Source organism: Denticeps clupeoides, chromosome 7 (assembly GCF_900700375.1).
Source record: "Denticeps clupeoides chromosome 7, fDenClu1.1, whole genome shotgun sequence".
Taxonomy (NCBI): domain Eukaryota; kingdom Metazoa; phylum Chordata; class Actinopteri; order Clupeiformes; family Denticipitidae; genus Denticeps; species Denticeps clupeoides.
In genome coordinates, this window is record NC_041713.1 from 1734589 (window position 1) to 1749671 (window position 15083).

Here is a 15083-nt window from a genome sequence, read left to right on the forward strand (position 1 = left end):
TCAATGTTTGTAAAAAAAAAAAAAAAAAAACGGATCATGACATCAGAGGGCAGTGGTCGTTTTTAAAATCAGACTGTAAAGATGCACAATTCATTTGAAAAAGTGATTATAAACCTGCACAAGATTTATTATTTTGCCCCGAGCCTCGGTTCTCCACCCGCGTTCCGCAGCAGGACGGGCGTCAGGAACACGGACCCAGAAATCCCAGTAAAAACTGTACAGAAGGTCCACAGTGATGAAGGTCTGACTGTAAACAGCAACACGTGATACTCGCTCCACTACTCACACGCGCCGGCTCCGTCTCAGAGCGGCTTCCTCTTCAGGTCCCCGGCCGGGTTCTGACCCACATCTGCAGCGGAGTGAAGAAGAAGAAGAAGGAGGGATGAAAACCGGAAACATTTACATCATTTATCAGACGCCCATATCCAGAGCGACTTACAAATCAGTAGTTACAGGGACAGTCCCCCCCTGGAGCAACTATAGGGTTAAGTGTCTTGCTCAGGGACACAATGGCTACTACCACCCTATGAAAACGAAGATGGCCGCGGGCGCAGAGCGGGCGAACGCGTTACCTGAGAAAGCCAACTGCAAGTGTGGAGGCAGAGCAGCGTGGGACCCCGACTGGAGACCCTTTAACAGATCTGAGGAGGAGACACAGCGATGAGACGGGCGGCCGAGAGGGACACGAATACACGTCCACGGGGGCCGAAAACGCGGCTGCGGGCGGAGCCCGGACACCAAAGGAAACGCATGACATGAAGACGGAGGACGCGGGCGCCACAACTCACTCGGAGGGAGGGAGAAGCCGGCGCTGTTGGTGACGGGCGGGGCCGGGGCGCCGGACGAGCCGGGGGGCTGGATGTTGAGCAGGGAGGGGAACTGGAAGGGCAGGGAGACGGGCACCAGGCCGCCGAGCATCCAGGGTCCGGCCGCGCCCAGCAGCCCGCTGGCCGACGCCTGAGGAGGGACGACAGTTGGTTACAGAAGTGACGTTGGGGCGGAGTCACGTACCGGCGTGGCGGCGGCTCACCTGCGACAGCTGGGGCGACGCGGCAGTCGTGGAAAGAGGGGACACGATCTTCGCCACCTGTCCAGTCCCACCCACGACCCTCTGCCGCTGGCCGACCCCGCTGGGGGAGGAGCCGGGCACGGTGGGCAGCTTGGACAGGGGCGACTGCGAGGGGGCGGAGCCGGGGACCTGAGAGGGTGTTTTCTGTCCCGCGGCGGGACCGTAGCCGCTCAGCGCCGCGGCCACTCCTGAGAGGGGCGGCCGGAACGCCGGGGTCTTGGACGAAGAGGAGGGGGACGGGGAGCTGGCGGCAGGGGAAGCCTGGTGCATGATGGGAACGGTCTGGGGCGGCCGGGGCGGGCCGGGGGACGAGACCGTGGGGGTGGGGACGGGGGGTCGCGGTGTCAGCTTGATGATGGCCGAGCTGTGGGGGGACTTGGTGATGGTGGCCTGCATGGGGGTGATGAAGCTGGACTGCGGCTGCTGGGCTGCTGATTGGCTGTTGATGGAAGGGGCGGAGGGAAGCGCCGCCCTCGGCGAGTCCTGAGTCGGGGGGCCTTTGGGCTGGGGGGCGGGCTGCGGGGTTTTGGTGGCCGGGACGTGCGGAGCAGGGAGAGCCGTTTTGCCACTCAGGGCTTTATGGGGACCTGGGGACACGAAGGATTTCTGCATGGGGGGCAGGAGGGGCGAGGCAGTGGGCGGCGGCCTCTGTTTCCCTGGAGGCGAGGAGGAAGGTTTTATCATGGACTTGGTTCCCATGGCAACTCCAGGCCGCGGGGAGACTGTTACAGAGTGTCTGTGAGGCATGGCCAGAGTCGCCACGCCCTTTATTTCACCCAACGCTTCATTGCGGGACACCGCGAGCGGAGAGCCGGCGATGTAGGGGGACGAGACGGATGGGCGGGGCATGGAGGTGGGAGGAACGGAGACAGAAGGCGAGGCAGAAGACGTGGGCACGTAGTGAGGACCGGAGCTGGGCGTGGCGCTCTTCTTCTGCAGGAGAGGCGAGGCATGCTGGGAGGGCGGGGCCGGCGGCCGCGCCCGGGGACCCTCCGGTGACGCCGGCCCATCGTTCTGGATGAGGCCTTTGGCGGCACTGCTGAGCACCGCCAGCGCCTGGGAGATGGACTCCAGGGACGGGGCGCTCAGGTCCTCGTCCAGAGAGTCCGACAGGCAGATGGGCTCGGAGGGGGACGGAGGGGGTCGGTGGGTGGAGCTTGGGGTGGATTCGGCCAATGGGGTCGACCTCTGGACCCAAACGGCATCCTGTGGAGAAATGCGCCACTTAAAATGAAACTGATCACAAAATATTTCATTTCATCTCCGGTTAATTGATAATTACAGCGTGATAAACACCTTGATTTTGGGTTTGGGAGGGGGGACGATCTTCTTCTTCGCTCTGAGGGACATGGGACGGACGAAGAAAGTATTATAAACCAGACAGACGGCATTAAAAAGCGAGGTGACGAACGAGCTGGGAACTCACGAGTTGCCAGTGAGGTGGCTGTGGGCCAGTCGGCTTTCTTTAAACAGCATCCTGAAAAAGACGCAAACGGTTACCCTCCAACATGCTAGGGCAGCTGAAGAGAGAGATCTCTTTTAGAATTTTGGACATTTCTGTCTTTTAAATTACAGGCAATATTATAATCTTTTAAGAAACTGGATTTCAAGAACGGGAATAAGAGACATGAATCCAGAAAACTGCTTTGTAACGACCCATTTAAAGCATTTACCGGACGTCCTTATCCAGAGCGCCTTCCAACCAGTAGTTACAGGGACAGTCCCCCCCTGGAGACACTCAGGGTTAAGTGTCTTGCTCAGAGACACGATGGTAGTAAATGGGGTTTGAACCTGGGTCTCCTGGTTTATAGGCGAGTGTGTCACCCGCTTGGCTACCACCACCCTTTTGTTCATGAAGGTTTACGTTCTAAACTGAACGCACCTCGCCTGCATCCAGCCCTTGGGCCACAGCGGTTTGACCTCGGTCTCCAGGAAGGCTTTGAGGTAGTCCTCCGCCGACAGGGACGTCTGTCCCTCCAGCTCGTAGCAGCTCAGCTTCACCCGCACCAGGCTGCACAACAGATTCCTGCACACAGTTGAATACATTACAGCATTCGCATGGATCTGGACGCTCCTACTCACAAGTTACGGAGAATCCAGCGCTAGAAGCATATTCGGTATTTGTTGTATGAGGAGGAAGTGAAGATGTGTTTGATGAATCTGTTTTTTCTGCTTTTTACCTTCATGGCGGTTTTGTTCACTATCGTTCATCATTAAAAAAAAAAAAAAATGTAAAAAAAGTTCAGGACTGTTGGAAACCGTCCCCGTTGTCCAACTTAAGGTGGTGGAGAGAAGATGAGAGTGAAATTGTGCCTGATTTTTTTTTATTTTAATTTATTGCGTATCCTCGTGTGTTTTTTCATAGTTCTGGGTCAAAATAAAAGATTGATAGATGAGTGTATACATACACGTCCATGCCTATGTAATTAGACCTGAGTTTCCATGACTTTTTCAATGACGAAGGAAAATATTCTTTATTTTGCAGACGCTTTTATCCAAAGCGACTAACAAGAGTACGACACCAGCAATTCTCATTCGGTTTCTACAGATTTTGAGTTTAAAAAAAAAAAAAAAACGAAGCGCCCCAATAAGGCCCAACTTGTGATGAATAAAACATGCTGGGAATTAAGTTCTAGACGTGACTGTGTGTGCGTGAGTGTGTCTGAAATACTTTTTGAACAAGTGGGTTTTCAGCTGCTTCTTAAAGGTGGTGGTGGTCTCAGCTAGTTGAATGGAGCAGGACAAGTTGTCCCACCAGCCAGGGACAACGAAGGAGAACAGAGACGATTGGGATCGGAGACCCCGTGAAGAGGGAATTTTTAGTCTCGTTTCTTGTGCAGATCTGAGAGGGCGTGTAGCAGGAGTGTGTCTGGCTAGTAGTGTGTTGGTGTAAGAGGGAGAACTTCCATTTACAGCCCTGTAGGCAGCATTTAAACTCTATGCGAACAGCTACCGGGAGAAGAGGCGGGACCATGAAACGTCAAATTTACCAAAATATTGTTAAACAACCTATGACAATCAATAAACAAATTACAAAAACAATATAAAAGTAAAACTGATCGTAAAAGTGCTTTATAGTAGGTGGGCGGTGCCAGCGAGTACGAGCATTTCAACACGGCTAATTCCACACCTCGGTATTCGGCGGTGAAAGAGGCTCCGCCTTGGCCTCCATTTTCACATCGTTCCTGGAAATGAGGTCGCCCGACCCCCCCGAATCAGGCCCGAGTCCCACCAGTTTCAGGCAGAGAATTTACACGACTTTTAAAAGCAGACGAGCTGGAATACGGAATCGCTGCGGAAACATACTGTGGAGCTGCGCTGGTTTTAAACGTGTTCTGGAAAATTCTCTTTCCAAATTCCAGGCCTTTACCAACAACACACCCACCTGAGTTTGTCGTCCCATATGAACTTCTTCCTCGGCCCCATCACCCTCTTCCCTGGCTTCTCCTCGTCCTCCTCCTCGGACCCGTTCTTCTCCCCCTCCTCCGACTGCTGCCTGTTGGCGACACGCACAGGAGGGGTCGGAAGCGTCAGAGCGCCGCGCCGAACAGGCCCCCGCCGCGCCGGGACCCCCCAACTCACCGGGCCTTGGCCAGACAGTCCATGTTGTATCTGCCGATCTGCTCCGGCATCACGCTGCACACCGCCAGCTTCAAATTCATGAGGGGCGTCCGCACGCGGTCGTCCTGCAAGCCACCGAACAGGGTCGACACGTCACTTCACAGCCACAAACACCCACCGGACACGCGAGAGACCATACGAAGACCATACGAAGACCATACGCGATTCCAAACATTTTAGGTCTAGTGAGACACAGACTGACCAGACAGGCAGATGCATGGACGCCCTCATTACATTTTACATTTACAGCATTTACCAGACGTCCTTATCCAGAGCGACTTACAGTCAGTAGTTACAGGGACAGTCCCCCCCTGGAGACACTCAGGGTTAAGTGTCCTGCTCAGGGACACGATGGTAGTAAGTGGGACTTGAACCTGGGTCTTCTGGTTCATAGGCGAGTGTGTTACCCGCTAGGCTCGCCAGCTGGGGTCGCCCCAAACGCTCACGTTTTCGAGGTGGTCTTTATTAAGACGGTGACGGCGGCGTTGTCCTGCATGGGACAGGTGTCCGTCGTGACTTTACATGAAGGATTGTTGATTTAGTGGGACTTGATGAACGGGACTGGTTAAAGCAAACTGGGGGGGGGGGGGTCGTGGAGACGCCCCTAAACACGTCACGCCGACGCAACGACAGGTGTTAAAGATGGAGGACGGCGACGCGGCAAACGTCTCCGAAAATGAGATGTTCAGCCTTATTTCAGGTGTCCATGGAAACGATGCGAGACCAGTAGGGGGACGGCGTACAGGACGCGGCATTTCTCCTTCCTGTCAGTACAGGAAGTACCGAGAGCTCAAACCTCAATGGCAACCTGAGTTGTCGCAACAACGCGTCCTCGTTTCGGCCGCGCCCATTTCTACTGAAGCCGGAGCAGCCGGAACTCACCTGGACGTGGAGACTGAGCTTCTTAAGGCGCTTGAGGAGGGCCTCCTTGTTGCAGGGGACGAAGGCCTCCAGGTGGGAGTAGACGGCGGCGCGGAGCGGGACCGGCTGCTCCTGGACCTGCAGCTCGATGCTGAAACGGCAGACGGCGGTGATGAAGAATTCCGTTTAAAAAAAAAAACCGTCTCCAGATCCCCGGAGCGGCCGGCGGGACTCACTCCAGCAGGATGTTGTTCATGTCCAGGGTGAAGAACTTCTTCCTGCCTTCCTCATCGAACTGGCGCGAAGCCTACACACACACACACACACACACACACACACCGTAAACTTCCGAACCTCCGTCAGACACGATCAAGCGTCTGGGATTAAGCTTAATTCTGCCATTTTTCTATATATAACGTATTAGACCATATTGTAATTCTTTTTTTTTTTTTTTTTTTAAATACTGTCGAGTTTGAAAATCACCGTCGACCCGAAATCCGTATTTCATTATACAAGTTCACGCTGGAAATGCAACCAATCAGCAGCCTTCAGGACGCGGTAGCTCCGCCTCCTGCGGCCGTCACTCACCGCCCGCAGGTCCTCGATGCGCTTGGTCAGCGGCGCCGGCAGGCCGGCGGGCAGCGGCGGGGGCGGGACGAGGCTCCTGCCCGCCCGGTTGGCCGAGCACCCCGCCGCCTTCTGGCCCGCGGGCGCCGGGCCGCCGTTCTCGCCGGGGCTGGCGGGCTGCGGCGAGTCCAGCAGGCCGAAGTCCAGGTCCACCATGAGGTCCTGCAGGATCTCCTTATCGCCGGCGGCGCCCAGCAGCGACATGACGGCCGGGTCGCTGGTCAGGTCGGCGATGGAGACGTCCGGCGCCGCCGCGGCGGCAGCGTTGGCGCTGTAGGCGTACGAGTTGGCGCAGTTGGCCGAGGGCACGCCGGGGGCGGGCTTCACGCTGGCCGCGTTCTTCTTGCGCAGCTCCTCCTTCTCGCGGCTGAAGCGGCGCAGCATGGCGGCCAGGTGCAGCGAGTCGGCCATCAGCTTCTTCCGCTTCTTCTGCTTCTTCTTCTCCGGGCGGCTCAGGACGGACACGCTGGGGAACCAGGGCAGGAACCATGAGCTCCGGTTCCAGCTCGGCGGAACCGAGTCGCCACGTTCGGATTCTCACCCCTGTTTGGGAACCCGGTTCTTCGCTGGTTTCTTCTCCTCCGAGTTGCCGTCCTGCTTCTTCTTCCTCTTCTTCAGCACCGCCTCCTGGCCATCGTTCACCTTCTGAGGAGAGACGCAACATTCACGTCCTGCTCGGTATCCCACGGAAATGAGGTGCCGGACCGAGTAACAGAAGACCCAGGTTCAAACCCCACTTACTACCATCGTGTCCCTGAGCAGGACACTTAACCCCGAGTGTCTCCGGGGGGGGACTGTCCCTGTCACTACTGTCGTTCTGGATAAGGGCGTCTAGTAAATGCATCGCGGATGCACCGAGCGATGTTTTAATGGCAAGACGTAGTTATAGTTTACGATTCAGATTCGTGACTCGTGAGTCATTTAACCGCTGCTGTTCCCCGAGCGGCAACATTTACAGCTTTACCGGCGCGCCGGACACTCAGGGACACGCTGGTAGTCTGTGGGGTTTGAACCTGGGTTCATGTTGTTCTCCATCTGCAGACTTTTACTTGCAGATCGTTCATTAGTTTAGAGAGAACGACCCCAGTTCTTCTCAACATATCAACATGAAACAAACATTTACCGCATTTACCAGGCGTCCTTATCCAGAGCGACTTACAGTCAGTAGTTACAGGGACAGTCCCCCCCTGGACACACTCAGGGTTAAGTGTCTTGCTCAGGGACACGATGGTAGTAAGTGGGGTTTGAACCTGGGTCTTCTGGTTCATAGACGAGTGTGTTACACACTAGGCTACTACCACCTTTTAAACCTTTTAAATCAGGATTATTTCACACTTTTTCTGCATCTTTCTGAACTCTTCCAGAGGTGCTGCTGGGAAGACGGAAAGCGTGCATTTTACCTTCGCAGTTTAAATGTGTAAATTTGTGTAAAACCTTAAAATGGTTTCCAGACTCGTCTCCCTCGGAATCGGACGCGGCTCTGAACTGCAGGGTCCCGGTGTTGATGTAGAAGCCGCCCAACTTGGTGGTCAGCGATGCCGGGACCAGCTCGTCGTACTGACGTGGTGGAGGAGGAGGAACAGGAGCGCGCGGGATTAGAAATAAAACGGGCCGTGCGGAGATCCAACAACCAGACCAACACTCACAGCTTCAGAGTTGTCGATAAACGGGTCCGTCTCGTCGTATCCATACCCGATATCCACAAGGTCTTGTATTCGGTCCTTCTTTTTCTTTTTGCCAGAGTTCCCCTGGAGGAAGAGGCCGGAACGGAGCAGAAATCAGCGTTTACCGGCACAGCCGTCGGATTCGGGACGCGGCGGACTTACATATTTACTCTCGAACTTCCGGGCCAGCGCCTCCACTTCCTGCCGCTCTTTCGTCTCGTCTGCAAACGGGTCGCTGGGGTCAAGGCTGGGGGTCAGGCCTTGTGGGGTGAGGCCCAGTGGGGTCAGGCCTGGTGGGGTCAGGCCCAGTGGGGTCAGGCCCGGTGGAGTCTTCTTCACCTGTTTACACCGGAAAGAGAAGCTCTGTTCAGCCCGCTTCCTGTGAGCCCCCTGACCTCGGCCCTGCGGCCCGGTACCGGTACCTGGCTGGCCTGGATCAGCTCGCCGTAGTTGAACTCGGACGAGCTCTGTGCGCTCGGCTCGGCCAGGCTGAGGTTCAGGCGGACGGTGACGGTCCTGGCCGCCGCGCTGCTCCCGAACGTCCCCGCCCCGGTCCTCCCGCCGCCGGTCCCGGTCTCGTCCTCCCGCGGCCGCTTCCTGGAGTCCGCGGGCGGCGCGGCGCCGAAGCTGGCGAGGGTGACGAACGGTACTTTCCGCGGATCGGCCATCTGTCGCGGCCCGGGCCGGTCCACTCTACTCTTTCTCGGAACCGAGTAGACGCCGCCGCCTGGCCGCTAGTGCTAAACTAAGCTAAGCTAAAATAAAACTCCACATCCGCGGCGGCTGCAGACTCGAACTCGACCGCGCTCGGTTACCCCGCGACGGAAGGCTCCCCGCCGGCCGGTGCGCGGAACGGAAGGCCGAAGCGAGGTCGCGTATCGACGCTAGAACATGACGGGACCGCAGGTGGACATTTTATACATTAGTGCGTTAAATGGACTTCTTGTGGCGAGCGGCGTCACCGCGCCTGCGCAGTGGAGCGGACCGGAAAGGGGTCGCGGCCGCGGGCGGCGGCGACCAATCGCGGCGCGGCGGCGTCTTCCGGACACGCCCACTCCACGATCTGGCGCCAAATGAGGAGGAGCGGCTTCCGTGGACGGGAGCGCGGGAAGTTTGCAGCGGGACAATGTGGCTGATGGAACTAGAATCCGAATTAAACTCGAAAGCGTTCGTATAAACGACAACAAACCACCACGCCAACGTAATGCAACGTCCGAAACAACAGAATGTTACAGGAAAAATACTGGAATCATTCTATGTTTAAATATGAACATCTTTGGGAAAATAATTTCAGGGGAAATCAAAAAGAATCTGTTTGCTTTGCAGTTATTTCAATAATCTATTTTAACTAGCCATTTTTTTTTCAAAACAGAACAATGGACAGCATTGATACACGCACGCATTGATACATACACGCAAGTTTTACACGCACATGCACACACACTGCACAAAATGATATATATATATTCGCCTAGCACTTAACAATTCCCCAGCATGTTCTTTTCCTGACAAGTTAGGCCTTATCGGGGCTCTTAGTTTTGTAACTCAAAATCTTTGGAAACCGAATGAGAATGGCTGGTGTCGTCCTCTTGTAAGTCGCTTTGGTAAAATAAAGGAAAGTAAAGTTTTACTGAAAAGAAGCAGCTGGTGGCGGATCTTGCTGCCGACTGGCCTGTAATGTGAAGGCCATCTCTGCCTCTCAGAGTCTGCTCATGGCTTTATTCATAAAACTGCACACTCTCTCTGTTCAAATGCTTCTTTTCTACGTTCTGCTGTTAATACTTTTAACGTTGGGGCCTGTCATGGCAGCCCACTGCTCACTAAGGGTGATGCAGAGGACACATTTTGTCGTGTCACAGTGAGCCGTGCTTCACAATGGCAGTCACTTCACGTTCATTTGATATCCGGTTGCAGCTGTTGCTGTTTAAATGAGCTGAAATGAAATATTTCCTCCCTGTGTGGTGAACTGTGAATGTAATTATATGACACTGCATATGAAAATTGTTGATATGTTGGTTGTTTTGTCTCATGCATGTAATTTCCTGCCACTAGATGGCTCTTGGGACTCTGGTTTGGGGACGGAGGGGACGCTGTCGGACAGGGCCCATATTAAGACAACGGAATGGAGCGACCATATTAAGATAAAGACCATATTAAGACAATGCAGAGACGCTGACTTCGAGGTTAAAGACTGTTCTGTGTCGCAACTCTGTTTGCTCAGAGATAATGTTCTAGGTTAAGGTACCACAATATGTACTTAGTGACTTTGACAATTTAACAGAGAACAAACTGTGAGGCAAGTTTTTAACTTTAAATGGGGGGGGGTCTTTTATATATTTATCATGGAAAAATGAAGTTTTCTAAATGACCTGCTTTACATACGTGGCCGTGGTGTTTATTCCGTGCACAGTAATTCCAGAACGAATTCTTGCACATTCACGGCATTCCTCTCTGATTTCAGCGTCCTGCGTTTCGCCACGACTCTGCTGTCTACTCTGTACGTCACGTAGCTGCCGTTCCACATACAACACTTCTGAAAAACGACACGGTGACATCCTTCCTGTCACCTAAAACAAGGTTCATTATTTAATGATGATTTTAGGGTGTTAGTAGCCTAGTGGGGTAACACGCTCGCCTATGACCCAGAACCATTGTGTCCCTGAGTGTCTCCAGGGGGGACCGTCCCTGTAACTACTGATTGTAAGATCCTCTGGATAAGGGTGTCTGATAAATGCCGTAAATGTAATTAGATCACTGTTCATTCCCATATTCTTGTTGATTTATCTGTCTCAACAGCTTGGGATATTTGATGGATCGGGATGAAACGTACGGAGCGTTGCGCTGGTTCCCTGATGAACCGAACCCGGTCCAGGGTTAGATACCCTCTGGGCTACAAATGATTTGCTAGAACTGATGTAATTACAGTTCGTGTCTAATCACTGTCATGCGCTGCACTTGACGTTCCGGCGACGGTACAAAGATCCCCGAGCAGGATCTCCCACCATGACCTCCCCGATAAAAAAAAAAACAAGACCATTAGTGCAGTAACGTCCTTTATTTTCAATGTTCAAAAGCGTGTAAAATTATAAAAATTATAAATATAAAAACAATCTTGAAGGAATGTGCGGTTCTCAGGTTCTGCTGCATGGTCCAGGTTCTGATGAACGCTGGAGCACAACAGTTTCTGAGGGAGGAACAGGCGTGTAAAAAAGTTCACCGAATTACTTCATCAGGCTGGTAAAAACCGTGCTGTACCCAGAAGCCTTTTCTGCACGTCAGCCATTTAGCAAGAACTCAGGAGATCCTTCTTCTGCTGCACAGCTCAGTCGTCTCGCTGGACATTGTCCTTCAAACACTTCTCAGGACTTCAGGCCCAACTGGGCCATCAGTCTCTCGTACAGCGTCCAGGCCATGGCAGCCATCATGGTCCTCCGCAGGGAACGGGGGACCGCGCCCCGGAAGAACCCGCTCACCCCGTGTTCCTGCAGGGACGGAGACGGTCGTGTTTAATTCCTAACTTGGGTGTTTAATTCTGAAAACGTCCTCTTGGCTTCTTACGTACCGTGTAGACGTAACGCACCGCGTCCGCCGTCCTTCTGAAGCGCTGGGGGCTGATCTGGACGTGGGTTTTGACCACGTCTGCAGGCTGGGTCACCAGTGAGGCCAAAATGCCCGCCATCATGCCACAGGTAAAATTACCCATGGGGGCGTAGGGGGACGAGTGTATCTCTAAACGAGAAAATATGGCAAAGATCAGATTTTCCCTGAACATTCCGTCTTTATTTTAAAGGTCCCTTGACATGCTGATTTTGTAAACTTTATTTAAGTCTTGTTGGTTCCCTAATTCTCTATCTGAGGTCTCTTGGTGCAGAATTCCAGCCACTTTGATCCAGTCCCACAATGAGATTTCCCAGGACGCGCCGTTTTACCGTCTGTAGCTTTAAATGCTAATGAGGAGGAGAGAGGCGGGACGAGGAGGAGAGCGGCCAATAGGAGTTGATGGAAATGTCATCAACACCGTTGACCAACCACAATGTCCGGCCCAGACAGGAAGTCGTGTCGCCGTTTTTCCAGAAAAAATAAAATGAACCCGCTGGTTCTTCAGAGTCTCATGTGACTGAACTAAAAAAAAAAATACATTTGTGCTCATTTTTACATCCAATCATCGAGCAACCGTGATGCTTCACACGTTTGGAAGCCATGACGGTCGGTGGAAATAATGTGTTAGGGGCGGGGCGGGAAAAGCAACGGGAGGTAACCTTTCCCCTTATGACGTCATAGGGGGACGAATTCCAGATCCGTCCGTCTGAGCTGCTGCTCTCTGGATGGTGAAGCAGAACACTCGTTACATCAATTGCCATTTCTAGCCCCTGCAGGACCATAGACAGGCTGGAGGAACTCGTATTAATGTTAAATCATCTCACAAAGTCACGTCTGAAGAAGGCATGTCAGGGGACCTTTTAACCGAGCGTCTTCTGAGACGCTCAGCTGCCCGGAATCTTATGGGCGGTGAGGGTTTTAGATTTTGATTTCTTGTGTAATATCTAGAGTGTGTTGTGTTTCCAAACACAAAGTCCCAGGTTCTAACCCCCCTTACTACCATGGTGTCGCTGAGCACTGAGCCCTCCAGGGGTCTCCAGGGGGGGACTGTCCCTGTCACTACTGACTGTAAGGCGCTCGGGATAAGGGGTAAACGCAGTAAATGTTGGATGGAGCATCTTACCCTGCGGCATCGCACCCTTGGCCTCGGTGTAGAACATGACGTAGAGGCCGGAGAACGGCACGTCCCGGAGGAGGGTGGCCGCCAGCCCGGAGAACAGCGCCCACGGGCCCTCAGTCTGGCACACGCTGCGCAACGCTGCCAGCACGCCGCCGTAGTTATACCTGCCGCTCTGCAGCAGAAGAACGCGCCGCGGTGATCAGGACAAAGTGACGCGGTGTCCACACAGACGTGGACAGACAGGAGACCCACCTCGAAGCGCGTTTTGATGACCGTGACGGGCAGCATGCAGACGCCGGCCACGGTCCGGGACCCCGCCCCCAGGAGCACGGCCTCCAGGGCCCCGGGTGGCCGGTCCGGAAAGAAGCGCTGCTTCATGGAGAAGTAGGAGCTGAAGTAGATCCCCACGCCTGGGATGGTGCGAGCAAACGACTGCAGGAACGCAGGATCCAGGTCAGGATTTTACATCGGCCTGTGTGTGTGTGTGTGTGTGTGTTCATGCACACTCACCGGTGAGACTCCTTTCCACAGGCCCAGCAGCTTCTCAGTCCTCACAACGCTTAAGATCACCGTCACCATGCCGACCCTGCCAGAGCTGAGAGGAAAAGCGAACCATGAAAACCAATCTCACAGATACTCATTTAAACCACCTGCTTCTCATTAAAACTTGTAAAACACACACACACACACACACACAGACAGACACACAGACAGACACACACACACAGACAGACAGACAGACAGACACACACACACAGACAGACACACACACACAGACAGACAGACACAGACACACACACACACAGACAGACAGACAGACACACACACAGACAGACAGACAGACAGACACACACACACACACAGACAGACAGACAGACAGACAGACACACACACACACACACGGGACTCAGCTGAAGGAAAACGGGTGGGAAACAATTTTTTACTATTTTCAACATAACATGCAAACATGGAGAGGAATTTCCGGGGCCTTATCTAATGCAGGTCAAAGGTCAGCTCACTCACCCCGGATGTGCTCCGCCCTGGAGGGTCTGCAGCCGGGTCTTCACCACGTCCAGCGGCTGGAAGAGCAACGTGGAGCAGGTTCCACTCAGCGAGCCACACATGAAGGCCTTTACGGCAGGATGGGCCTGCAGCAACAGACACGACAAACGTTCCACGGCGGCACGTCACACGCATCTTCACTTTAATGCGAGTTATTTTACCGCACGCAGGTACGAGTGTTTGGAGAAGGCAGCCAGGAGGTCTGGGTCTGAACGGACTTAAACCCAGAGGTGCGGCTCTGCTCGCCCCTCCCTCCCGCGGACCTGCAGCAACGGCCGACTTGGCCACGACTCCCAGCGGACCAATGGGACGGCGTGCGGCGCGGGGGCTCGCCACGACTTTCCCTCGACTTTTTAAGGTGGAACGAGGCTGCACGAGCAGCTCAGGGGCAGATGAAGGCGGTGGTGGGTGAGACGGCACAGATGTGAACGCGACACACTCATCACGCCCAATAGAAATGTAATGAGGAAACGCATAAAGAGATGAAAACGACCCACGATATATATATATATATACACACACACACACACACTCACACTCACCAGAGAGAGCTCCATGGCGCTTCAGAACGTAGGATGCAGGAGAGCAACACGCCGTCCGTGCCTAATTCCAGACAAGGTTTGAAATGAGTCTCCTGCTCTACAGACGCACCACGTGACGCACTGACGTCACGCACATAGCGTCACATCTAAAGGTTACATACGATTTTACTTTTACAAACTCCCATAGTAACACACCAGCAAAACACATTTACAACAACTTAAAAAACCGTTGTTTATTGGTAAAAGTTGAAGTTCGGTAAAAAAACAAAAAACATTATTGTCATCAATCAAATAATACAAAAAATTTAACTACAACGAAATATCCAATTAACAATAATCAAACTTAATTCCTAAAATTCTTCCACGAGTGTATTAAGACCCGGTCGCATCATAACCGTGCAAAAATGTTCATATCGAAGAAAAAATCCTGCATGTTAAACCAGTCGTGCACGTAGCGCGACTTTAATATCCCAGATGGTTACTAGGTTACCTGTTTTTTTGGTTACTTGTTTTTTGGTTACTTGGTTACTAGGTTACCTGTTTTTTTGGTTACTTGTTTTTTGGTCACTTGGTTACTAGGTTACCTGTTTTTTTGGTTACTTACTGTGCTGTGACGCTGCGTCTCCACTGGGAACCGCACAGAGGAAACTGGGACCAGCAGCGGCGCTCCGAACCAAACCAGTTCCAACTCGCCACCGACCCACTAACAAGCGAGCAGAGCGCCCCCTGCTGCTCACATGTTCATATGATCATATTCTATGTTCTATATTCATTAACAGGCTAATATTCTATATTCATAGAATCATATTCATAAACATCCTGCTGACTCACAGACTAATATTCTATATTCATAAACATCACGCTCACTCAGACTAATATTCTATATTCATTTACATTTAGAGCATTTATCAGTTGTA

At 53.0% G+C, this 15083-nt stretch overlaps 2 protein-coding genes across 4 annotated transcripts; both read right to left on the reverse strand.

Annotated features, from left to right (window-relative positions):
* Nucleotides 1-44: 44 nt before the first annotated feature.
* ubn2b (ubinuclein 2b) lies at nucleotides 45-8799 on the reverse strand. Of its 2 annotated transcripts, XM_028986339.1 has the most exons (18): nucleotides 8265-8799; nucleotides 8005-8181; nucleotides 7825-7926; nucleotides 7613-7735; nucleotides 6720-6823; nucleotides 6140-6644; nucleotides 5788-5858; nucleotides 5573-5702; nucleotides 4652-4755; nucleotides 4455-4565; nucleotides 2952-3095; nucleotides 2496-2546; nucleotides 2366-2408; nucleotides 1031-2275; nucleotides 789-957; nucleotides 573-641; nucleotides 287-349; nucleotides 45-214 (listed from the first exon to the last, which is right to left on the reverse strand). In XM_028986339.1, exons 1-17 carry the CDS (start codon nucleotides 8508-8510, stop codon nucleotides 303-305), a joined length of 3441 nt encoding a protein of 1146 aa, XP_028842172.1. In that variant the 5' UTR covers nucleotides 8511-8799; the 3' UTR covers nucleotides 45-214; nucleotides 287-302. The 2 variants fall into 2 exon arrangements, with proteins under 2 accessions (XP_028842172.1, XP_028842171.1); XM_028986338.1 differs by having other exon boundaries at nucleotides 45-349.
* A 2083-nt stretch (nucleotides 8800-10882) lies between these two features.
* LOC114794530 (mitochondrial glycine transporter A-like) lies at nucleotides 10883-14846 on the reverse strand. Of its 2 annotated transcripts, XM_028987146.1 has the most exons (8): nucleotides 14771-14846; nucleotides 14167-14227; nucleotides 13586-13710; nucleotides 13073-13157; nucleotides 12815-12994; nucleotides 12566-12734; nucleotides 11405-11571; nucleotides 11189-11324 (listed from the first exon to the last, which is right to left on the reverse strand). In XM_028987146.1, exons 2-8 carry the CDS (start codon nucleotides 14179-14181, stop codon nucleotides 11202-11204), a joined length of 864 nt encoding a protein of 287 aa, XP_028842979.1. In that variant the 5' UTR covers nucleotides 14182-14227; nucleotides 14771-14846; the 3' UTR covers nucleotides 11189-11201. The 2 variants fall into 2 exon arrangements, with proteins under 2 accessions (XP_028842980.1, XP_028842979.1); XM_028987147.1 differs by lacking the exon at nucleotides 14771-14846 and having other exon boundaries at nucleotides 10883-11324; nucleotides 14167-14737.
* Between the last annotated feature and the right edge of the window lie 237 nt (nucleotides 14847-15083).